The sequence below is a fragment of the Camelus ferus genome, chromosome 23 (genome assembly GCF_009834535.1).
Source record: "Camelus ferus isolate YT-003-E chromosome 23, BCGSAC_Cfer_1.0, whole genome shotgun sequence".
NCBI classification, from domain to species: domain Eukaryota; kingdom Metazoa; phylum Chordata; class Mammalia; order Artiodactyla; family Camelidae; genus Camelus; species Camelus ferus.
In genome coordinates this window covers 20988501-21013876 of record NC_045718.1, presented here as the reverse complement: position 1 = coordinate 21013876, position 25376 = coordinate 20988501, and the positions used below count along the sequence as shown (strand labels likewise).

At 34.8% G+C, this 25376-nt stretch overlaps 1 protein-coding gene across 3 annotated transcripts in view; it reads left to right on the top strand.

Moving 5' to 3' along the window:
- The window catches only part of INTS7 (integrator complex subunit 7), a 73408-nt gene that overhangs the window by 18108 nt on the left and 29924 nt on the right, over window positions 1–25376 (top strand). For 2 of the 3 annotated variants that reach the window (XM_006193414.3, XM_032466428.1), the window contains exons 6-10: window positions 2337–2536; window positions 3053–3175; window positions 16034–16151; window positions 20611–20745; window positions 23344–23441. In XM_006193414.3, coding sequence (XP_006193476.1) covers window positions 2337–2536; window positions 3053–3175; window positions 16034–16151; window positions 20611–20745; window positions 23344–23441 — 674 coding nt within the window. The remainder of the gene's footprint in view (window positions 1–2336; window positions 2537–3052; window positions 3176–16033; window positions 16152–20610; window positions 20746–23343; window positions 23442–25376) is intronic. The other variant, XM_014566612.2, reaches the window with a different exon arrangement.

Sequence of the window (25376 nt, the reverse complement as noted above, 5' to 3'; positions counted from 1 at the left end):
TGGGCAGGGTAAACTAGGAGATAAGGTAGTCCTGTACCCGTCTGTGGTGCAGGAGAGGGAGTGAGTGGTTACCAGAACCTGGCGTCATGTCAAGAGAGCCACTTCGAAAAACTGACCTTCAGTGTGATGTGACCTGATATGACCCTGCAGAGAAGGAACCAAGGAATAAACACTCTGACCTCACTCTTCTTTTCCCGTCTGCTGGGGCTCTCCACTGACTTAACCCAAACAGGGCAAATAGGAAGGGAGTTGATGTAAGCTATACAGGTGAGCCTCCTGGGGTGCTGAGGATTCTCTGTAAGTGGTGGTTACACAGGTATATTCTTATGTAGAAATTCATTAATATGCATATTTAAGATTCATTATTGTTTCTTAAGTTTTATTTGTAAAAAAAAAATCAAAGCAAATGGACAGTAATTAAGAGGTAGAGTGTGGTAAAGGAGAAAAGCACTGGGGTAGGTGGGTAGGAGTGGGGTCAAGGTGGAGGAAGATTGGAGACCAAGATACAAAAGTGGGGGGTGAGTTTTAGGAATAAAGAAGTATCCTTATATTTAATTTTGACCTTTTTTTTTTTTTTTAAAGAAAGATACATGTTAAGGTTATGTTAATTTTTTAATATTTTTTTTCTTAAGAATAATTTTAAGCTGCTTGTGTTTCTGCAAAGTAAAATCTTGAGTCTCACTAAACCTTCAGTAAAAATGTCTATAAACTCAAAGAATCTCTCTGACTACTGGATTGAGAATAGACTTGCAGAGAAGGGAGATTTGAGACAGCAGTCTGCCATGGGGAAAGGTCTAAGAACGGAAAATACTTAGGAGACTTTTGCAATGATCCAGTTAAGAGGTGGTGGAAATGGACCAGTGTGATAGCAATGAAGGAAAAAAGACATAGTCAGATTTGGGTTGTATTCCGAAGATAGAAACCAACAAGATATGTTAATAAACTTGGATATGAGTGTGGGAGAAATAAGGGAATTGGGGAAGACTCCAAGGTCTGAGAGCTGTAATGATGGAGTTATCATATCCTGAAATGGGAAAAGTTTGGAGGGGCAATTTCATGGAGAAGGTCAAAAGTTCTCTTTGGGGCCTATTAAGTACAAAATACTTCTGAGACTTCCCAATGGAGGTGACCAGAGGGTAATGGGATGTACAATCTGAAGTTCAGGGGGCAGGGAGGAGCAGGGAAGGTGGTCTTTAAAGGCATATAACTGATAATAGAAGCCATGGGACTGTATCAGCTCACTCAGAGAAGAAAGTACTTAGGGTAAGAAGATAATTTATTACCAGCCCCCAGGAACACCAGAAATTAAAGTGTGGATAAAAGAGGAGAGTACCAAGAGACAGAGAAAGAACAGCCAGAGAAAGGACAAAAACCAGGAAGAGTGTGAAAAAGCAGAAGCCACTGAGAAAGAGTTTCAAAGATAGAATGGTCAGCAGGGTCAAATGCATTCAGTCCTTAAGGATCAAAACAGTAACATAAGCATGATATGATCCTGCAGAGAGAAAACCAGGGAGTCAGATACTCTAACCTAATTCTTCTCTCTCCCATCCCCTGGGATTCTTTGCTTTGGCTAAACTCAAAGAGAAACTGTAGGGTAAGGGAGTTAGTTGATGTCAGCCTCTCGGATGTTGAAATGCTATTATGTATTCACATTAATGGTTATTTCACAATGGCAAAACCAGTGATCTGCAGAGATAAATTAGCTTTTGGCATTTGTGTAGTACATTATGATTGACAATTTTTTGTTGACAATTTTTTGTTCACTGTCACTGCAAAACCATGCTGTAGAAGAAAAGACTTATTTATTTAGCTCCAGTGTTGAATAGGAAAAATGCTTTGGAGTTATCTCCATGGGGTTCCAGCTGTGTAGGCAGTAAAGAAAGGCATTGCTACACAAAGTTCAGAGAACTTCAAAAACACTCCACACACAGTCTGTTCACAACCTGATCTTGACTTAATATTGAAGGAAATAATTAAAATTATAAATAAAATCAAATTGTAGCTGTTGAGTATATGTGTATATGTATACACATATCTGTATATCTTTTTAGTATGCTGTGAGAAGAAATAGGCAGTAAATATGACTGCTTTCTACTGTGCCTTTTCTACTATCAGCATGCAGCTTTATAATCACCCCAAAATTAATGTTAAGGTAAACACTTATGAAAAAAGCTGTTGAACTTATTGATTCACTCTAGTATAATTATCTTTAATGTTATAAACATAATACTGTATGTTTTTAAACGGTCCTTTTGCTATTTGAATCAGACCTTTTAAATGTGAAATATGATCAAGGATGGTAATCAGAAATCTCTGAGCATTCTTTCTGCATCTAGGTTTAGCCACACCAGTAGACTTGAAGCTGAAGTTGATCCCCATCCTGCAGCACATGCACCACGATGCAATCTTGGCATCCAGTGCTCGTCAGCTTTTACAGCAGCTGGTCACATCCTATCCTTCCACCAAAATGGTGATTGTTTCCTTGCACACTTTTACTCTGCTGGCAGCTTCGTCTTTGGTTGATACACCTAAGCAGGTAATTTCAGTTTTCTTTAAACTGCCTTTTCTTCAGTAAACTTATGTATTAAGTATATGTTAAAAAAAAAAAAAAGGAACCTATATGTTTTGATAATACTAAGATCATTTTAGGAGAGATATATATATTTATAGGTATAGATATATACATTAACATAATTTCCTTTTGCTTGCTTTTTCCTTCTCTATATTCAAAGTACTGATTTGGGGGAACCCTTGAAGAAAATGAGGTGGGGGTGAGGTTACATAGCAGAGCATGGAATTGGCAGTAAAAGAAAAAAAAAGGAAGAATTGAGTGTTAAAGGCCAGGTCTTGTGCTAGAACCTTGCAAGGTAAATGATGGTATATTTTTATACATGAGGAGAAAGAGGCCCAAACATGGGCACATAGCAAATGAATGACAAGGCTGTAATTTGACCTGAGCCCTGTCTCAAATCTAAAGTTTCACCAAACTACACTGTATCCCTAATGATAATTTCAGTGACAGTATTCATGGAGTGACTTACTTCCTTTATAGATTCAGCTTCTGTTGCAGTATTTGAAGAACGACCCCAGGAAAGCAGTAAAGAGACTTGCTATTCAAGATCTGAAATTACTTGCCAATAAAACACCACATACTTGGAGTAGGGAAAACATTCAGGTATGTAGAACTTTGAACATTAATATTTTATACAGAAAAATAATACAGCATTGTAAGAGAGCAAATTGTTTTGCTTTATATTTTTGTATCATCTTTGTTATCTTCTAAATGTTTGAATATGAAGAATTTCTAAAAGCATTGTTGATAGTTGTAGCAGAAGTTAAAAGTGATGAAGTAAATATATAAAGCGTCTATCCTTCATTTTTTTCCCTATTTTATTTTCCAGTTTTATTGAGATGTAATTGACATACAGCACTTTAAAGTGTGCAGCGTAACGATTTGACTTACATCATGAAATGATTATTGCAATAAGTTTAGTGAGCATCCATCATCTCATCTAGATACAGAAAAGAAATAGAAAACAATTTTTTGTGTGTGATAAGAACTCTGAGGATTTACTATCTTAACAACTTTCATATACAACATACAGCAGTGTTAGTTGTATTTATCATGTTGTACATTACTTCCCTAGTACTTACTTATAACTGGAAGTTTGTGCCTTTTGATTGCCTTCAGCCAACTTCCCCCTACTCTGGAAACCATAAATCTGATCTTTTTCTGTGAATTTGTTTGTGTGTTTGTTTTGTTTTTGAAGTGTAATTGAGCTACAACACTACATTAATTCCTGTTATACAACATGGTGATTTTTTTCTGTACATTTCAAAATGATCACCACGATAAGTCTAGTTACAATGTTATCACCGTGCAAAGGTATTACTAACTGAAAAACTTATATCCTTTAATGTTTAAGTTTTATTTTAGTGAATTAGACTTGCCTCTCAGTTTCTTTTTAATTGTCACATTACAATGCCAAGGCTAATTGAGAAGCCCAATTAAATTGTTTATTTTATTCCTGTTATCTTTACTCAGTGTAGGGAGAACAATTTTGTTGCTCACTATGATTTATTAGGGAAAAGGTGCTGGCTGGGTAACTTGGCAAAGTATATTTCTCCTTTTCACAGGAAGGAAAATACTTTTTTTTTAATTTAGAGGTTTTTTGCGGGGGAGCGGTAATTAGGTTTATTTACTTATTTATTTATCTTTGGAGGAGGCTCTCAGGATTGAGCCCAGGACCTCGTGCATGCTAGGCATGGACTCTACCACTTGAGCTATATTCTTCCTCCCCAGAAAAGACATTTTTAAGTTTTCTTTTGTAAATACCAGAGCAGATCTCAATCTCTAGACTTTTAATATGACATCTTTTAAAGCATTTTTTAGGTTAGATTGTTTTATATTTTATCTTTTCTCAAGGTGGAACCCTATTTGTTTTCCCATTACTGATAATAGATGCACCACTTTTTAAAAAATGCTACTTAAAGTGAAATGGAATATTGTTAGAATTCAGCCTTTATTTTCATGGATTTTATTATCTCTTGGTATCATCGAAGCTATGGTGTAACAAAAACCTTTGAATTTCAGATTATGAAAACTAAGCTGCTGTGTTTATTTTTTGTTTGTTTGCAATTTTCTAAACATATTTCAATGTGTTATAATTGATAGTCACAAATGTCCCAAGACATAAGGGCAGTTATTAGTATTTGCATTTAATAGATGAGCAAATTAGGATTCGGAGAGACTTAATATGCTTAAGAGAGCTTCTTAAGAGGACTTAATTAAGAATCTAATTAAGAGTGCTCTGTCCTCTAGTGCTTTTTTTCTACCAAACATACTGTCCAAGAAGAGAATGTGCTTAGCCACTTTAGGAAATCAAACCCAGTGAGAGCACTGTATTATTCCATCTCATTTCTTTCCTTACTGTGAGACTATACATGCAGAAAAGTATGTAAAATATATAGTTAATAGTTTAAATCATAATTGGAAGTGAAAACGCATCTAACCACCATCCAGCTAGAAACAGCACTGCAAAATCACAGAGCCCTGCTTCCTTTCCCTCCCATGGTTCTCCCTCATCAGAGCCTTAACACCCACCCAAAGGAAACCACTGTCTTGGATTTTATGATAATTACTTCTTTGCCCTTTATAGTTTGATCACATATATGTATGCCTCCCTAAAAAACATTATTTAGTTTGTTTTTACTTCTTTTGCGCAACATTACACTAATGAGACTCATCCATGTGGTTGTATGTTTTTTCCCTTTAATCGCTGTACAGTTGTCCCTCAGTATCTGTGGGGGATTTGTTCCAGGACCCCTGCTGGAATCCAAAATCCTCAGATGCTCAGATTCCTTATATAAAATGGTGTAGTTTTAGCTTATAACCTACTCATATCCTCCTGTATACTTTAAATCTTCTCTGGATTACTTACTAATAAGATGTAAATACTAGGTAAATTGTTATAAATAAAATGTAAATACAGTGTACATAGTTGCTAGCACAGTAAAAATTCAAATTTTGCTTTTTGGAACTTTCTGGAATTGTCCCCCCCCCCCCAGTATTTTTAATCTACTGTGGGTTGAACCTGAGAATGGGGAAGTCGTGGATACAGAGGGCTGACTGTATAGTATTCCATTATATGGATGGACCACAGTTTGTTTGCTCTCGATGAGTTATTTCTAACATGAGACTCTTGCAAACAGTGCTGCTATGAACATTGTTCTGTTTGTGTGCAAGAGTTTCTTTAGAGTGTATACCTGAGAGTAAATGTACTAACTTACAGACTGTGTGTATCTTCACCTTTACCAGATGTTATCAAACTGTTTTTCAAACTGACTGAAACAATTTATATTCCCACCAGTTGTGTATGAGAGCGCCCATTGATCCACATTCTTGTCAACACATAGAATTGTCAGACTTTTACGTTTTTGTCAGTTTAGAAGTTGTGGTTTTAATTTCTAATTCCTTGATTACTAAAGTGAACATCTTTTTAGTATGTTTATTGGCCATTTGGATTTCCTCTTTTGTGACATGACTATTCAAGTTTTTTGCTTATTTTTCTACTGATTTGTGGTCACTATATATTCTAGATACTTGTACTTTACTGGTCCTTGGCAATTCTGTATAAATTTCAGAGGCAGCTGGAAATTCCATTTAATAAAAAAAGTCGATAATTTTGTTGACAGTGCATTGAATAGAAAGATCAGTTTATAAGAAATTTATGTCTTTTCAATGCGAAGTCTCCTAATGCATGAACGTGTTATATCTTTCCATTTATGTTTAGTTCTCTTTAATGCATCTTTTGCCTTAGTCTGTTTTGTCTGATATTAATATAGCTACTTCAGCTTTTTCCTGGATGTATTTAGCTGGTAGATGTTTGTCATCTTTTTACTTCCAGTCTTCATATATCTTTATATTTCAGACACATCCTGTGTTAATTCTGCTGCAAAGACCTTAAAACACACTTTTAACTCCATTTACGTATTTCTCTAAACTTTTATATATTATTGTCATGTGTCTTAGTTCTATCTTTTCTTATCAGACAGTTTTGTTACCGTTTTTCTTTTGCCTTTGGAAAGTCCTTTAGTGAGGGCCTGTGGTTGTCTGAAATGTCTTCATTTTACCCTCAATCTTGAAAAATACTTTCTCTGGGGATAAAGTGCCCAGGGCAATGAGGATACCGTTCTATCATCTACTGATTTTTATTTTTATTGCTGAGAAGTAGCAGTACTCTTCTGAAGCAGTTTTTTTTTTTCCTGCCTAGAAATTTTTCTCCTTAATTCTTCTTAATCGTGTTCTGCAGTTTCACAATGAAATATCTGGTTGTAGATTTCTTCTATTTAAAACCATCTAGACTATTGATTTTCCTGAATCATAAGATTGGTGTCTTTCACTAGTTCCAGGAAATCGTCCATCATAATTCTTTCATATATTGCCAGTCTCTTATCTTTCCTTCTGTATCTCCAGTTTAATGAATGTTGGCCCTTCCATTAATCCTCCATGTTCCTTCCCTTCTTATTTCCATCTCTATCTCTTTCTGCTGTGTTCTGGATCATTTTTCCTCATATATGTTTTAGTTCAATAATTATCTCTCCAGCTTATCTAAAGTTCTTCCAGATCTTTCTCTGCTATATATTTCTGTTGGTTCTCTATTTTAGTACCCTTTGTCCTTAAATATCGGTTTTTTACCTTGAGCTACTCATTTTCTTTGGGAAAATATATGTGGAAATTCTTCAGAGCCCAGAATGAAGAATGCATTCCTCTGGAGAAGATTTGCATTTGCTTCTGTTAGGCAGGGAGGTCAGATAGTGAGATAATGCTGTAGAGAGAAATAAACTCAGGGAAGGGGATTAGTGAGCGTAAAAGATGGAGGTTGCAGTTTTAAATAGGGTGGTTGGGGAGCGCTCAAGAAGTTGACACTTGAGCAAGGACCAACGCCAACTTCATGGGCCTCTGAAGGAAGAGCAGACCAGCAAGAAAGGGCCTAAGGTGAGAGCATTCATGAGTCTGCGGTCAGTGTGACTATAGACTAGGGGAAATAAGTAGGAGATGCTGTTAAACATTCAGTTGGAAGGAGGAGATCATTTAGGGTCTTTGAGTCCTTTGTAAGAACTAGAGCTTTTGCTCTGCATGACATGGAGTGTTATTGGATGATTTTGAGCAGAGGACATTATCTTTTCTTTTTTAATTGAAATATATTTGGTATATAACATTATGTAACTTTAAGGTGTACAGTGTGTTCATTTATTATGTTTACATATTGTAATATGATTTTAGCTTAGCATAATGCTTAATGTAAATCCTCCATGTTGTTACATGAAGCAGTAGTTCATTCCTTTTTACTGCTGAACAGTATCCCAGTACGTGGACCACAGTTTATTCATCTGTTCACAAGTTGATGGACATTTGCATTGTTTCCAGGGTTTGTTTTTTTTTTTTTTGTTATTATAAATAACGTTCCTATTGTACAGATCTTTGTAGGACATTTCTTGGGTAAGTATGTAGGAATAGAATTGCTAGGTCGTGTGGTAAATTTTGTTTAGCTTTGTAAGAAACTGCCAAACTGTTTTCTATAATGACTGTACCATTTTACATACATACCAGCAATGTATGAGTTCTAGTTCTGTATCCTTGCTAGCACTTTTTATTGTGTGATTTTGTAATTTTAGTCATTTGAATAGGTGTTTAGTGGTATCTCATTGTGGTTTTAATTTGCATTTCCCTAATGACTAATGATGTTAAACATCTTATCAGTTTGTCATCCAGATCTTTTTGATGAAGTGCCTGTTCTAATGCATAATGTATGCAAGTACTATGCCATTTTGTATAAGGGACTTGAGCATCTGCAGATTTTGGTGTCTGCAACAGGGAGGAGGTCCTAGAACCCCTACAGATCCTGGGGTACAGCTGTATTATAATAATTTTGCTCTTTAATTTCTGTGAGAGCAGGTTTGATTTCCTCTTTGACCATGGAATTAGTTTAAATAGTATTTTTCCTTCTTATTTCTTATTCTTCTTTTATCCTGTTTATTGAGATACAGTTGACATATGTCACTCTTTAAGTTTAAGCATAATGATTTGACTTACGTATATTGTGAAATGATTACCGTGCTGAGTTTACTTAGCATCCATCATCTCGTATAGATAAAAGAAAGAAAAACCAAAACAAGAAAAAAAAAAACTTCCTTATGATGAGAACTTTTAGGATTTACCCTGACAATTTCCCTATATGTCATGCAGCAGTGTTAACTGCAGTCATCATTTTGTGTGTGGTATTTATCTTATAAGTGGAAGTTTCTGTTTTTGAAATGATAAGCTTTTGCTGATGGAATTTTTGTTGTTGCTAACCGTTTGTTATTAAGTCCTAATTTTAAAGTTTCTTTGTGGCCCAGTATAGGATCACTTTTTGTAAACTGTGCTTAAGATTGAAAAGAAGGTTTATTTTCTATATTATGTAATATATTAAATATATATTAGATAATATAGATAAATTATGTATGTATTATTACTAATATAATATAGTATTTTAAAATAAAGCTGTATGGAATCTACTGATAATACTTAAGTATGCTACATCTTAGTTTTTTTCTCTTTTTGATCTGTGAAGTTTTGATACTCATTAGCTTCTCGTGCCAATTTATGTCTGTTTTAATTTAAAAATCTTAATGCTGTCTTGTTCCATAGATGGAACTTCTATTAATGTAAAAGAATCCCCTCTTCTGTTTAAAGCTTTTTTTGCCTCAAGTTCTGTATGTAATGTTAATTTGCCACTTGTTTATTTTTCTTCACATTGTATCTATCACGCCTTTGCCAGTTTTATTACCCTCAACCTTTCTCTGTTGTTTAGGTTTGATTCTTATAGATAGCATATATTGAGACTTAATCTGAATGTTTTTTAGTAGTTATAACATAATTTATTTACATGTATTGCTATATCTGAGGGTTTTTTACTTCTGTTTTATCCTCTTATTTTAGACTGTTTATAATGTGTTCTTTTTGTTTTCTTTGTTTCATTAGTTTCCTTTGTTATTTTGATCAAGTTTTCTTTGTTCCTTTATTCTTCGTGAATTAAAAGATTTTAGTATGCTAATTAAACGTTTTTACTTGATCTACCTCTATAGTCAACATATTAATATAAGAACTTATGTATCTCTATTAAAAATGAAAAGTATGGTGGTTGAAATGTTGCAGATTTTAGCAGGCTTAAATTCTTCTCTGTTCTACTCCCCTTCATTCCCCCGACACCCCCTCCCATGTCTTGTTAAAATAATCTGGAATTTCATTACCAGTTACTTCGTTTTATACTATGCAGTTTCTTTTTTGTAGTAAATTTTTTCATAATATTTGCATTGAATTTCATAACCACATTAATGGTTACTGAAATGTTCATTGTTTTCTTGATTTCACAGCTTACTAGTGTTTCTTCATTATACCACATCTTCCCTGGAATTTTTCATTCTGATTTATCTTTATCTTTCTTGTGGCTTTTATCTTTAGTTCTTTTTAATTGACAATATTTATTTTTTTAATAAATCTTCCACAAAGTATTTTTTCCCATTGTGCCTGAAACTTGAGCATATTGATTTTAATTAAATGGATATGGTCAAATAATCATTTTTTCAAGGCCTAGGTATGTTTTTGAAAATGTTGGGATAGAGCAGGGGTAAACACTTCTGATGATTTAACCTTTACAAGGTAATTGTTGGTTGATTTCAAATTTGAATTTTACTCTCAGTCACCAAGAGTAATTATTTTTCTTCTAGGTCTAACTCGCTCCCTCTTTTCTTTTTTCATTCTTTCCTTCCTTCCTTCCTTTCAGCCATTCTCATCACTGCTGATTGATTTTTGAGTTTTGTTATGTCAAGTATAAATTGTGTCCATTCCATTGCCACTTTTACTGGTGTGTTATAATTTCCACCTATAATTGAATATTTTAGGTTTAAAGGAAATATTTTCATTCTGAATGTTTTAAAAACCTGAAAGAAGGAAGGGCCTAAATCAAGGGCCAAGTATGGTGTAATATTGTTAAGGTAGTCAAAAACAGAAATAATTTCATAGGAACAAAAATATCTTTTCATGAGTTTGTATTTTTCTTTGGGTTTTTTAAATATCTTAATAGGATATCCATTTTTGTTGATCAGTATTAGTAGTTCACATTATTCTGATATTAGGGTCTTATCTGAATAGATTGATTTTTGCAACCTGTGTTACACAGCAAAAGATTTTTTGTTCTGGATATTCTCAAACACATAATTTTATTTTTGACTTGATCTCTCCTAAGATTTCTGATTTGTACCTTACCAAGTCCTAGGAGGAATGGCAAGTTAAACATGAGAATTGGTTCTTTAAATAATCTTTTTCTTTGTAGTTAGTACAATGGGGACGTAGAAAATTTAGAAGTATTATGTCTCTGACAGAGTATGTATGTATGTATGTATTTATTTGAAGTATAGTCAGTTTACAATGATGTGTCAGTTTCTGGTGTACAGCATAATGCTTCAGTCATACATGAACATACATGTATTCGTTTTCATATTATTTTTCACCATAAGTTACTACTACTATATTGCATATAGTTCCCTGTGCTATACAATATGAACTTGTTATCAATTTTATATACATATATTATGTATTTTCAATTGAAGTGTAGTTGATGTACAATATTATGTTAGTTTCAGGTGTATAACATAGTGATTCAACATATAAATACATTATGAAATGATCATCACAGTAAATCTAGTAACCATCTCTCCTCATACAGAGTTACTACAATATTATTGATCATATTTCTTGCTGCTGTGTATCACATACCGTGACTTAGCTTATTTTACGATGGAAACTTTGCACCTCTTAATCCCCTTCACAGAGTACTTTTAACGTGACATTTTTCTTTATTTTAAAGATTATAAACTTTTTGCCATACTTTTTGGAGCACTTCCCTGGTGGCCAGTCCCATTCTAGAGGAGAAGCCCCCACTTAGGAGCTGACCCAGAAAACAGTAATTCAGGACAGTCTCAGTTGAACAGTGAGTTAACCCAGCCTAGAGAGAGAAAGTGGTCTCAGAAATTCAGACCAGTTAGTCAGTGACAGTGACAATGGTGGTGTGTGAGAAAGTGAGGGCCATTTGAAGAGTTAGATTTTCCCTTTTTGTTGATATGAAAAATGGTCCTGGTAAGAACAATTTTGTAATAGGTAACATCCTTAAAACAGAAACTTGAACCAGATTTCATTATTGAAATACGCCTGACTTGCTGCCTCTGGGGAACTTTGTGATGTGCTCTGTAAAGCTTACTACTTTGAATTCATGGACCTTTAAACCATTATTTATGGAGAGCATTTTAGGTGTTCAATATTGTGCAAAGTGACAGAAATTAGAAGATAACATTGTTTATCGTAAGATTTTTCTAACAGTCTGTTCAGTTTTTCAAATGGTAAATTTTTTCTTTGCAATTATTAATATCATTATCATCTTATATAAAATGTCTCACTTACCTTCTTGATTATCCCCAAAGGTTACACTCTGTAAGGGGTCATTTTGAATATGTGTAAATACAAGACATAACCTCTGGGGCTATTTGATAGAGAATTTTATTCCTGAGTACAAACTAATTAACCATACAAGGCAGGACAATTTAGGCAGTAAATAGTGGATAAGTGGAAATATTTAGGCAGTAAATAGTGGATAAGTGGAAATGGCCCAAGAATTTGAATGAATAAATTAAAACTATAGTATTACCTAATAACAAGCACTTTTTAAAAAAAAAGCTGTTTTGAACTTCAAAAACAACATCTGTATCTTCCTTTATTTCTTCATCCCCTACTCTTTAACACACTTGCATTTGGATCTGTTTCCTTATTACTTTGTTTAGTTACTTGAAAGATCACTGGTGTTCTTAATGCTAACTCCAGAGGCATTTTCTGCCGTTATCAGCTTTCCTTTTGATACTTTTGACACTGTCAACCTCCTCTTTCCCTTGGCTTCTTTGGCATGTAACTGTCCTCACTGACTTTGCCCACTCTCTAAACTGTACGTTTTTTGTATTCTTCCCTGCCCCTTGTCCTCAGAGTGGAATCTTTGAGTTGAGTTCAGTCTGGGGGCTTCTTCCATTTATTCTCTGCCACTCGGACGGCTTCCCTTAGCATCAGGACTTGTATTCCCCAGCAGTCTTGCCCTCTTACCTGAGCTCAGTTGCCCTCCCGCACAGTAGTTCGCACAGGTTAGAAAGTGCTTCAACTCTCGGTAGCTATTTAATATTACAGACGATAGATGTCACCCTCCACCTTATATTTTATTTTAAATTTCGCTTCCATTCTTTTAATGCCAGTACATTCACGTGTCAAAATTCAAAAGCTACAAAATGATATGCAGTAAAATATGTCCCACTTACTGTCCTGCCATACACTCAGTTCCTTTGCCCAGTGGCAACCAATGTCTAATTTCTTATATGTTTTTCCAGAGGTGTTTTATCTGAAAATGACAGTTCTGTACAAATCTTTACCCCCACTTTACAGACAAAGAAGTTGAGGCTCAAAGATTTCAGTAATTGGCTCAGATCACAGAGATGATAAGTGGCAGAGCCAGAATTCTAATGCGAGTCTTTCAATTAAAAATCTGCTTCGTCTCAGATTCCAAATGCCTGGTGGATATTTCTTCTTGGACTTCATATCTCTTCCTGTGTTCGATTATTCTGCTAAAATTAGCTTATCCACATAAATTCTCAGTCTTCATCAATGGAATCAACATTCTCTGGCCATCAGGTTTGAAGTTTTGTAATAGCAATTGAATCCTACCGTCGTATATAATCCCCTTCGGAGCATCTCTCACATTCACCCTCTGCTCTCTGTTTCTACCCCAAGTTCTAGTTCAGGCCATCATCAGTCACAACCTCCCTGAAGTACTGCCGTAGGCTACAGGATGGCTCCTTAACTCAGCTTCCTTTATTAACTTGTTCTGTTTACCATTGCAAAGTAATCTCCCCAGCACCTTAGATGACATCATTCCTCTCCAGTGGCTTCCTTTTCCTTTCTCACCAGGTTTAAATTACTCTGCCTGATTTTCAAGACCCTCTACAGTCTGGCCTGATCTTCCCTACTCTCTCTTAGCCTTTGTCCATTTGGGATGTGTCTCAGGCCACAAATAAACCCTTCATATTCTGGCCTAATCGCCCCAGTTCTTGTTTGCATCACCTGGACTATCTTCCCTTCCATTACCAGTAGAAACCTACTTTATCTTCAAGTCTATTGCCATGGCCTTCCACAGTAATGTTTGCTGCTGCTATTTTTGTTATTAACTAAGTTTTTCTTTCAGTTGAAAAATTATATGTGCACATGATAAAAATTTCACAGAATTCAAAGGTGTATAGTAAGCAAAACGTAAGTCTGTCCATCTCTTCCCTCAAGTCTTATGGATCGTTCCTGAATTTTTTCATCCATGTGCAATCATGTGTATGTCTCATCTTTTCTCTGTACAAATGAAAATATACTCCATGCATGTTCTGGATTTTTTATCACTTAAGAATGCATTTTGAGAAACATCTCGTATTAGCATATACATCAACTACATTCTTCTACCAGCTGTGTGGGACTCTCATTTTATTCCCAAACCCCCACTGATGGACATTAGAGTTGTTCCCAATATTTCTACCATTGCCATTTATATTGCTACATTGACTAGTTTGTTTAAAAAAAAAAGTAGCTTTGTGAACATGAATTTCTAAAGGAAATTTGGGAGCTCAATGATATATATATCATTTGGGAGCTCAATTTATATATATAAAATTTCTGTATTTAATGCCAGTTACCCATCAATGAGATTTACACTCTTTTACCTTTCTATCAACAGTGTGTGAGAGTGCCCATTTCCCCACACTGTTTTCGAAAAGTGTCATGTATTATTAAACTTTAATCTTGGCCAATTGGATTGGTGAAAAGCAACTCTTGTTTTAATTTAAATGTTTCAAATTATGAGGTTTAACATTTTACACTTAAAAAACATTTGTATAATTTTTTTCTGTGAACTGCTGATTTTTCTTTTGGGTTGGTTTCCTGTTCATTAGTAAGAACTTTTTATATATTAAGGTTATTGGGCCTTTGTTGATCTCACATGATAGGAATTTTTTTCCAGTTTTTGTCAATTATCTTTTTACCTTTTCTTTTCCCATGTTAACTCATATTACTATTACTTTTTACAGTTTTGTTTTTTATTTGCCATAAAAAAGAAATAAGAATCTAGTTTTACTTTATCCAGATGACTGTCCAGTTGTCCTTGAACTGTTTATTGAATAGTCTGTCTGATTTGAAATGCCATTATCATATATTAAATTCTGTATGATTTGCATCTATTTCTGGGACCAATTCTTATTGATTACTGCCCACAAGTAATAAAAACTTACTTGTTTTCTATAGTTTTATTATACATTTTAATATTTGGTAGGACTTGTTTTGTCTTTCATTTTATTTTGTCATAATTTTCTGCATATTTTCTGTTTTTTATTTTTCCATGTAATCTTTAGAAATAGATTATCTGATTCCCCCTCCCCAGGATTTTGTTGATATTTTTATTGAGATCATATTAAATTTATTGTTTAACCCTTTCTGAAATTTTATTTTTAATTGTTCCCCTAGTCTTTCAGTTTTGCTCACTATCTGAAACTTTGTGAGAGAATGGGAGTTAGTTTAATAACAGGACAGTTATTTGACCATGTAATTACATACAGTAATGTCATAGAGTCCTAAGAGTAAATGTAAGGAATGAGCCAAGAGTCACTGTACTAGGAGCATATATTCAAGGTTGACTGCAGTGACAGAAGAGCTAGCATTTTGATTTTGGTAATACTTCAGACTACCTTAGTCAAGAGTAGAGTAAATGACTTGAAATGGAAGAGGATAGATAGCTCACTCACTTATTAACTAGATAGAATGCTACACTCTATTACATAAATAAATTAATTTAAAAATATACACACACACACACCCTCCAATATTCATCTCTCTTGTAAGCAAAATATGTTGAAAGTTCTGCTTGTGAGAACTAAATAGTATGTAATTCATAATGATCTGAATAAAAAGTCATTCATGATGGTTTTTTTATAACAGACTTTATTTTTTACAACAGGTATAGATCTATAGAAAAAGAGAGGAGATAATACAGAGGATTCCCAGATACCCACATCCATGTTCCCTAATTACTGATATTTTACATGAGTATGGTATATTTTTTATAGTTAATAAACCAATTTTGATACATTATTAATTATTATAAGCCAGAGCTCGTACTCTGTCCTGGTTTCTTTAGTTTGTACCCAGTGTCTTTTTTTCTGTTCCAGAATCCCATCTAGGGTACCACATTATGTCTAGCTAACCTGTCTCCTTAGGTTCCTCTTGGCTCTGGCAGTTTGACCTAAGTTTTTTATCATGGAAAAAAAGATACAGTTTTTCTAAAAGCTAGAAAACTTAAAACGAGTAGATAATTTTAAGGTGTACTGATGTTTTAACTTCTGTGTTCCTTTCTCTTCTGCATTTCAGGTACTCTGTGAATGTGCCCTCCAGACTCCTTATGACAGCTTAAAACTTGGGATGCTGTCTGTTCTTTCCACACTGTCAGGGACCATCGCCATCAAACATTACTTCAGCATAGCTTCAGGTAAAGAAATGAAAGGAAATAATACGTGGATAACATGCTAATCCTTTATTCATGTTGATTTTTCAAGTTGTTTCCTCTATAAAGCTTTAGAATTAGGGAAGGTTTCAATTTCATACTCTGTTGTATGCTGTATTTCAAAGTGATTTCTTAACTAATCCCTATGATAATAAAATCTTGCATCCTTGGTCTTAACTCAAGGGTTTTCATAGATTTGTGCTTTTTTGCATTTTATATGGGTGAAATAATATTTTTGAGGGTGCTTAAAATAGCTGGTTTGCTTTTGTGTGTCTCTGACTCAAATTGCCCTTTGGATTTAAGTACATTTCAAAGGCCAACTGGTGGTGAATTTTAAAAGCAAATGTCATTTGCTTCCTTTTAGGCATGTATTATCCCTCTGGAAAATGATTAAAATAAAAACTTACCCCAGTTCAGTAATGCTTTCCTGGTTGCCTATTCAAGATGATTTAACTCCAGAATGCCTTTATTAATGCCCTATGAGGAGCTTACTTACATAACAGAATTAAGGCTTAATTTTTTTGTTGTTTTTTTTAGTGCAAGTTTTGTGAAACCTCTGTTGCTTCCTTTTCTATTCAGTTAATTTGATTTGAATTAATTAAGGAACTACACTGTGCATTTGTCTTTTTTATGGCTTCACACCATGTAAACTTTATGAGTAAAGGAAATTCCCCACCATGTAAATCTTAATAGGAAGCTGAAAAGACCTGATACTCTATTGCCAAGCCTCCTGCCAGCTAGGGTACACACATGTGGCATGGGCTCAACTGATCATTTTCATACTACAAACTAAACTGGGAGCCAGTAACAAGAAGTAGAGATGTGGGGGAATCCGCTCTAGTGATACAGCAATGACCACAGCAACATCCAGTTTCCAGGATACACTGTAGCAGGAATGTCTGCTCCGTCTAGTACCTTTGGCAGTAATATAAGCTGTGACATCAAGGAACAGTAACAATGGTGGTAATGTCTTCACTGGACTAGTTCTGTGCATGGTTTGGGGTATGAACGTGATTAATGTCTAGCCTCAACTTTTTCCTGTCCATCTTAGTTTCGAGCCTTTCCAGTAATTCTGTGAGGTACCTCTGTGTTAGTTATCTGTTGCTACATAATAAATCACTTCAAAACTTAGTGACTTTAAAAACCACCATTGTTTTGTTCTGATTGTCAGCAATTTTTACTGGCCTCAGCTGGACAGTTCTGTTGGTCTCATCTGGGCTCCGTCATGAGACTGCAGTCATCTGCAGCCTTGACCAGACTGGATGGTCTAAGGTGGCCTCATCACCAGCTCGAGGTTGGAAAGGCTTTCAGCTGAGACACCTTGGTCTCCTCCTTGTGACTCTTGGCGGGCTAGCTTGGGCTTGTTGACATCATGTTCTTAGGGTTCTAGCAGCAGCCAAAAGAAGACAAGTCACCAGCATACAAGCACTTTTTAACCTTTTGTTTATACATGTTTTTTAATGTCTCATTGGCCAAAGCAGGTTACATGGCCAAGCCCGGATAGGTGGGGAAATAAACACTTCTTGATGCAAGGAGTTGGAAAATTACATTGCAAAGGGGCATGCCTACAAGGGATGAGAGAGATTATCACAGCTTTTTTTTTTATCAACGATCTTTCTTATACCGATTGTGCTTTCAATAAATTCTTTTTCTGCATAAAGCAGTGAGTCTCAGTTTCTTAGCTTGCAGTTAGTATCCTTGACTGATGTCACATTTTGAAAGGGCTACAGTAGGCAGAGTTATTATTTTACCTTATAATTTATAAGAGCCTTCCCATACAAGGTCTCATTGCTTCTGTACAAGTAGTCTTTCAAGTGAGGCACAGGCAAGGGAGTTTATAAGAATTAAAAGTGAGGCTCACAGAGTTTCAGTGATCTGCCCAAAGTCACATACTTATGAAGTGTCTGAGCCTAGACCTGAGCCCAGGGATTCTGACTCAGGATTCTTTTTTATACTAAACTGACCTAGATACGAAATGACTTTCCTTTTCTTTATTTTTTAATTCCAAAGACCTTTGCAAGCATTATGTCAGGTTATAATATTCAAGCACTTCTCAAGCTAGATATTTTATTTGTCCTTTTACTGAATTTTATTAAATTGCAGTTTGTATATGGAATTCAGCAAAAGGCTTAAATAACCAGATTAAGTAATGTTCACAAGAAATAAAAGTCAGGGATTTTTCAAAGTTACATTCTTTCCATAGATAATAGCAAATGTTTAAACATATTTTCATTGATTAGATTTGTAGTATAACTAGGATAAATAGTTCGTAAAGCGAAATTAAATTTAGTGTGTCTAAATTATCCCTAACAAATGGCTCTTAAGCATATAAGATGTTCATTGTCACACATACCTAAGCAAAATGCAAATTAAAACAACACTGAAATGCTTAACCAATTCATCAGATTGGTAGAGATTCAGAAGTTTGATAACATGCTGTATGGACCAGGGTATGGGTATAACCTCTCATCCACTGGTGATAGAAATGTAAGTTATTAAACTTCAGCATAGGTAATTTGGAAATACTCATCCAAATTATAAATGCATCAGAAATTCCCTCTCTAGGAATTTCTCCTACTAATTTATTTGCACATTTGAACAATGACATATGTATGAGGTTATTCATAGCATCATTGTATGTAATAGCAAAATGTTATCCATCAATAGGGGATATGGTAGCATAAGACGGTCTATCAATAGAGAACTCATTACTCATGACTCATGACTCATGACTCATTACATAAGCTGCAATAGAAATCAATGCAATTTACTAAAACGAGTATGTGATGTGGAGTAATCTCCATGATAGTATGTTTAGAGGGAAATAACTCAAGGTGCACAACAATGTGTAAAAGGGGAAAAAAAGAAAGGAATATATGTTTGCAAATTCATGGACTCTTGGAAATGTTACACAAGAAACATAACATTAGGTGGACCAGGAAGACTTTCCACTCACTTTTTACCTTTTTCTTCTGTGAGTTGAACCTTTTGAACCATGTGAATTTATCTTAGTAAATTATTTCTAAATTAAAAAATTAAATTGAAAATAATAATTTTATCCCTAAAACAGTTAACATAGAAAAGTGCTAAAAAATATTAAATTTTAAAGGAAGAATATTGGCAGTATCTCCTTACCCTGATCGTGTCTGAATTTTTTACTTATATTGGTGCGCTTAGGGGAAAAAGTTTTTTTAAAGTATTCCAGAAAGTTAACAATAAGGTCATGCTGGTTTGTGGGTTTGGGGATGATTTTTGTTTTTTTTCTTCAGATTTTTCTGGGTTTTTTTCAAGCTTGCTTTAGTGTCTTGATGAGAAAAAAATAAAGGAAAAAGCAAGTTGCAAAACATGTTTGTAAATTTATAGATGCGTCTGCGTTGTCCATATCACATGGACAAGAAAAAGAATAGAAGAAATACAGTTTCCACAGTTTTGTAAAAATGAACTTATAGTTTCATCTTTCAAATGTTTTACCTATTTAAAAAACTCTGAGGCTTTACCTAAGCTAGTGATTGTATGTTAAACTGGAAATCAGTAAGGTAACCATATGTCCCACACTGCCTGGGGTAGTCTTGGTTTTTGCCTGATGTTATTAGTAACAGTGTACCCTTCAAACGTCAAAAAATATGATTGTCCTTGGTATAAAAGACAAGGTTGAAGTTGATAGGAATCATGGAAAACAAAGCAGGGGTGGGGGTAGGGGGCAGATAAGATTTAATCCTGATTCTTCTTGAAGCTCACTCACTTATAACTGAGAGCTTCTCCACTATAAATAAAAATATTCACAACATAAATCTTATGGTGCAGAATTTCAAGTGTGAATTTTAAAAATTACTGCAAACTACAGGATAGAATTTAACGTGTAAAGTACAAGGGTAGTGCATAACTAACAGATTTTATGACCTTGATGGCAAGATGCTTAAAATCTTGAGCCTTAATTTTTTTCTGTAAAAATAAGGTGTTGACTCAGATGATCCCAGAATCCTTTCCACTAGTATAACTATATGCCAGCAATTGAGGTGGAAACAGCAAAACTTAAAATTTTTGTTTCTCTTTTCTTTCCTCTCTTGAACGTAAGATTTTATCCGACCAGAAGTCTACAGTGACATCCATTTTAATGAGAATCCATTTGACCTCCCAAGACACAATCTGTAGTTGTTTTGGCTTTTGAACTGTATTCTTTGGTCAATTTTTATTAATATTTTTGTGAGAATTTTGTAGATCCTAATCATTATAGAACCATTAGTATGTACTTACTCTAGATTCTTTGACAGGAGAAAAAGAAACAGTGATGTATATTGATGATGGGGTAGAGGGTAGAAAACTTTGTTGAAGTTTATTGTGAGAGATTTTTCTCTTGAAAATGATAAAAATGAACCTGTAAGCTCAACTGCTTTTGAACCATGTAAATAAATTAAATCTGTGCTACTTTTCTCTGCTTGTTTAGGAAATGTGGGTTCTTCCCCTAGATCCTCTGATTTAGTTAAATTAGCCCAGGAGTGCTGTTACCATAATAACAGGGGCATTGCAGCTCATGGAGTGAGAGTCCTAACTAATATAACTGTCTCTTGTCAAGAAAAAGGTAAGTTTGACCGAGATTGATATTATATGTAAACTTTTAGATTGGAGTTTGGCCAGAATCCTGTGTGTATTTGGTTTTTTAATCCCTTATTATTTTTAGCCTATATGCTTTTATCTCCTAGTTGCCTTCTCCTGAATGTTCTTAGGGCAGATTTTTCTCAAGACTACTTAATATTTTGGGGAAAAAAATGAGGACTTTGGGATTGTGGAATTGAAAGGTTTTATGGAGCCTTGCCCGTTTCCTCCGAGTGCTTACATTCGCATGTACGGTACCATGGCTCAGGGTTGCTTATGACTGTACGGTGGTTATCAGTTTGTTCACCTGTAAAAAAAAAAAAAAAATCTAGAAAATTTAGAAAAAAAAATCTGAAGTTATCAGTGGGCTTAAATACCTAGGGGCAAATGAATTAACAGAGCAATGTGATTAAATTTTCGTAGAATTTATCTCTATTTATCTATAGCATTAAACTGATTTGCATAATTAAGAAGTACGTGCATAGAAAATAATGCATATTTTTTTTCTTAATATCTTTTGACCTAAAGACTTGAGGAAGTTCCTGCTGGTGTTCAAAAACAGGAAATGCATTTTGGATATTTCTTCTGTTTCAGTGCTTATTTTGATCTTTGTTAAGGATCATAAGATCCGCAGTCCTTCCTGTCCCCACTAGGCTTCAGCACCACTTGTTACTAGCACCTTTTTTCCCTAGCATCCTGGCCTTCACTAGACACTGTTTGCCAAGCCCCTACACTAACTCAGGAGACATTTCTTTAAGTTTTATGTTGATTTTGATTTGAATAGCTAAACTTGTTTTATGTTTGGCATAATAATAAGTATTTTCTATCAAGTAACACAGAAAATTGCTGTGTGTTCTCAAAGCTGACATATATTAACCTAAATATGGTTAAGTAGTATATTCAGAACTTACTATTACCTTTAGAGAAATTTTTAGCCCGAAGGTAGTAAAAAGATGGTGTAGTACTACTGTTGGTAAGACATGTAAGAGGTTCATTCCTTATGGTCTGGCTTAAAACATTAATAAGATTAAGTGGAGTCTTGATTACTTCCTTAAAGTGGTTCCACTTTCATGAGAAAGTTACATCCTAGGTGAAAATAGACCTGCACGATTTATGTCTAGTTTGGAAGACGTGCTACATGGTTTGCTGTTCTTAGTATTTTCTTTAGCTAAGCTGGCGACACTACTTCAGTTAGGTTTTATTTATACCTTTGTGGCTTTAGATCTTGATTTAATGTATGTGTGTTTATTTTTTAAATTATGTTAGTTTCAGGTGTACAACATTGATCCAGTATTTGTATATACTGAGAGATTATCACCGTAAGTCGAGTTAATATTTATCACCATACATAGTTGTAAAATTTTTTTTTCTTAGATGAGAACCTTTAAGATCTACTCTCCTGACAATTTTCAAATATGCAGTAAAGTATCTTTAACTATAGTCACCATGCTTTACATTATATCCCCACAACTTATCTTATGACTGGAAGTTTGCACCTTCACCCATTTTGCCCAGCCCCCATTCCCTACCTCCCACCTCTGGCAACCACCAACCTTTTCTCTGTATCTATGAGCTTGGTGTTTCTTTGTTCTAGATTTCATATATAAATGAGATCATACAGTATTTGTTTTTCTATGTGTGACTTATTTTACTTAGCATAATGCCCTCAAGGTCCATCCATTGTCGCAAATGGCAGATTTCTTTCTTTTATTAAAAAAATGGCTGAATAATATTCCATTGTATATATACACCACATTTTCTTTATATATTCATCCATCAGTGGACATTTGGGTTGTTTCCATAGCTTGGCTATTGTAAATAATGCTACAGTGAACATGAGAGTGCATATGTCTTTTCGAATTAGTGTTTTTGTTTTCTTCAGATAGCTACCCAGAAGTGGAATTGCTGGATTGTGTGGTAGTTCTATTTTTAATTTTTTGAGTAGCCTCCTACTGTTTCCGTAGTGACTGCACCAATTTACTTTCCCACCAGCAGTGCACAAGTGTTCCCTTTTCTCTATATCCTTGCCAACATTTATTATTTTCTGGCTCTTTGATAATAACCATTCTAACAGATGTGAGGTGACATTGTGATTTCAGTTTGCATTTCCCTAATAGTTAGTGATGTTGAGCATCTTTTCATGTACCTGTTGGCAACCTGTATGTCATCTTTGGAAAGATACCTGTTCAGATTCTCTGCCCACTTTTTAAAGCACATTGGGTTTTTTGCTGTTGAGTTGTGTGAGTTATATTAACCCCTTATCAGATGTATGATTTGGAAGTATTTTCTCCCATTTGGCAGGCTGCCTTTTCATTTTGTTGATGGTTTTCTTTGCTGTGCAGAAGCTTCTTAGTTTGATACAATGTATATATTTTTATAATCTTCAATAAAGTGGTGGAAATACAGAAGTCTGAAGATAGCATTTGCATTTCAGAAGCAATGCCGCATGTACTTATTGAGGAAAGTTAGCTTTACGCATTGAAGTGTCTCTTAAATCTTTGACTCCTTAATGTTTTTTTCTTGTAAGTGTGTGTATTTAATCTTCTCTATTTGACCACTAAAAAACCTTGTGTTTTTCCTCTAGACCTTTTGGCACTGGAACAAGATGCTGTTTTTGGCCTGGAATCCCTCCTGGTACTTTGTAGTCAAGATGATAGCCCAGGTGCTCAAGCCACTTTAAAGGTGAAAACATCCATTATTTTAATATAATGTCTATTTTCATTGCCTGAAGTGTGAATTGGCAATCTCTCTGTAAAGGGTCCGATAGTAAATATTTTAAGTTCTGCCTACAGGGTACTTTCTCTCACAACTACTCAGTTCTACCATTATAGGACAAAAGTAGCCATGGATAGTGTGGTTAAAAAAAAAAAAAAAAAAAAGGAAGAGTGATGGTGTGGCTGTGTTCCAGTAAAACTTTATATTTACAAGAACAGGCAAGATTTGGCCCAAGTGCAAGTTTGTCAACTGCTGGCTTAAACAAGTATTTGCCTTTGATCTTCACTTCCAAAACCAGCATTTTGAGCGTTGTTATTCCAAAAGATAGACAAAGTAAAAATTTGAGCTTCAGCCTATTTTGCCATCAGTTGAAAGTGTTTATTAAGTTGTAGTAGATACATATGATGGTCCTAGATAATGTAAAGCAAAGCTAAACAGAGCTCCTGCACTTTTGGAAGTTTATACTCTGAGGTAACACTGGTAAGATGTAACTGATGAAATTACTGCAGCCAAACTCACAGATGTGTAAGTGTATACTAATTTCTGGAGTATAGAAAGCCCTAGTTTTTAAGTAAAGTGAAGAATGGCAAAATTTTCACTTTCACGTAATTATAGAATCATCTTAGAGCTATTTAAGATTTTTTTAAATGTGAAATGAGGCTATTACTGGAGTGAAACATGAAATATAATTTTTGATGGTACAAAATAAGAAAAATAGGATTAATAGAAGTAAAAGACTGCTAGGTAGGCATTGGAGAATGTAAGAACTATAGCTTGTGTAAGGTATAGTTTGAGGGAAGTCGTGACTTACTTTAGCATGTTAAGAAAAAGAGCGATATGGTCATAGTGATGAACAATAAAGGTATTAGTACCATTAAAATAAAGCTGATAACCAGGAGGTGGTGAAGGAAGTAGGCAGCATGTGATTGGTAAGTCCCTGGGATTGGAACCACAATACATTTATTTAAAAGGTTTAAAAAGAAAGAAAGCAAACCAAAACCTCTTCCCACCAATTGTAGGTGTCAGTAAAACACTGGACTCAGCCCAGTGGGACATGTGTAACTGGCCGAGAGAGCTCCCATCTAGAGGATACTGATATTTATGTAAGGGACTATAATACCAAGCAGAATGCAGCAAGTTCTCTGGTAGTATAAACAAAAGTGCAGTGTGTAGTTCTAATGAGAGAACAGAGTGGGGAGTGATCAGTTTCAACTAAAGATATTAGGGAAGACTTGAACAAGTAGATGCCATATGAGTTGAGCCTTGAAAGATGGAATAGAAGTTCAATATTGATGAAAGGTCATTTGAACCCGAGACCACTGTTGTGAAAGACAGGAAAGCAGAAATGTTCTTGGTATGTTGGAAGGATAAGGAGCCCACTATGGCTGGGTGATGTAATGTGAGATTAGAGAAGTAGTTTGTGGCTTGATCATGGAGGATATCAAATATCATGGGAACTTTGGCTTGATTCTGTAAGTAATGAAATACTAAAATTTTAAGTAATGGCCATGCTCTAACTGTTGTTGTAATTATTATTGTTATTTAAATATGTCCTGCATATCACAGGGAGCTGTGTTAAATATCTTGTAGTAACCTTTAATGAAAAGAATGTGAAAACATACGTATGTATGTATATGCATGGCTGGGACATTGTGCTGTACACCAGAAATTGACACATTGTAACTGACTGTACTTCAGTCAATCAATAAATAAGTCTGTTATGTGCCAAACTTTATTGAAGGCTTGTATGTACGTTTCTTTCAATCTTCACCATAACTCTAGTGAAATTTGTTCTCCTCTTATAGTCACAAGAAAATTAAGTCTCAGAGAGAAAAAAGTTGTTCAGAGACACCTAGCCAGTGAAGGGCAAGGTGACCTTAAACTCCGGGTCTGTCAGACCCT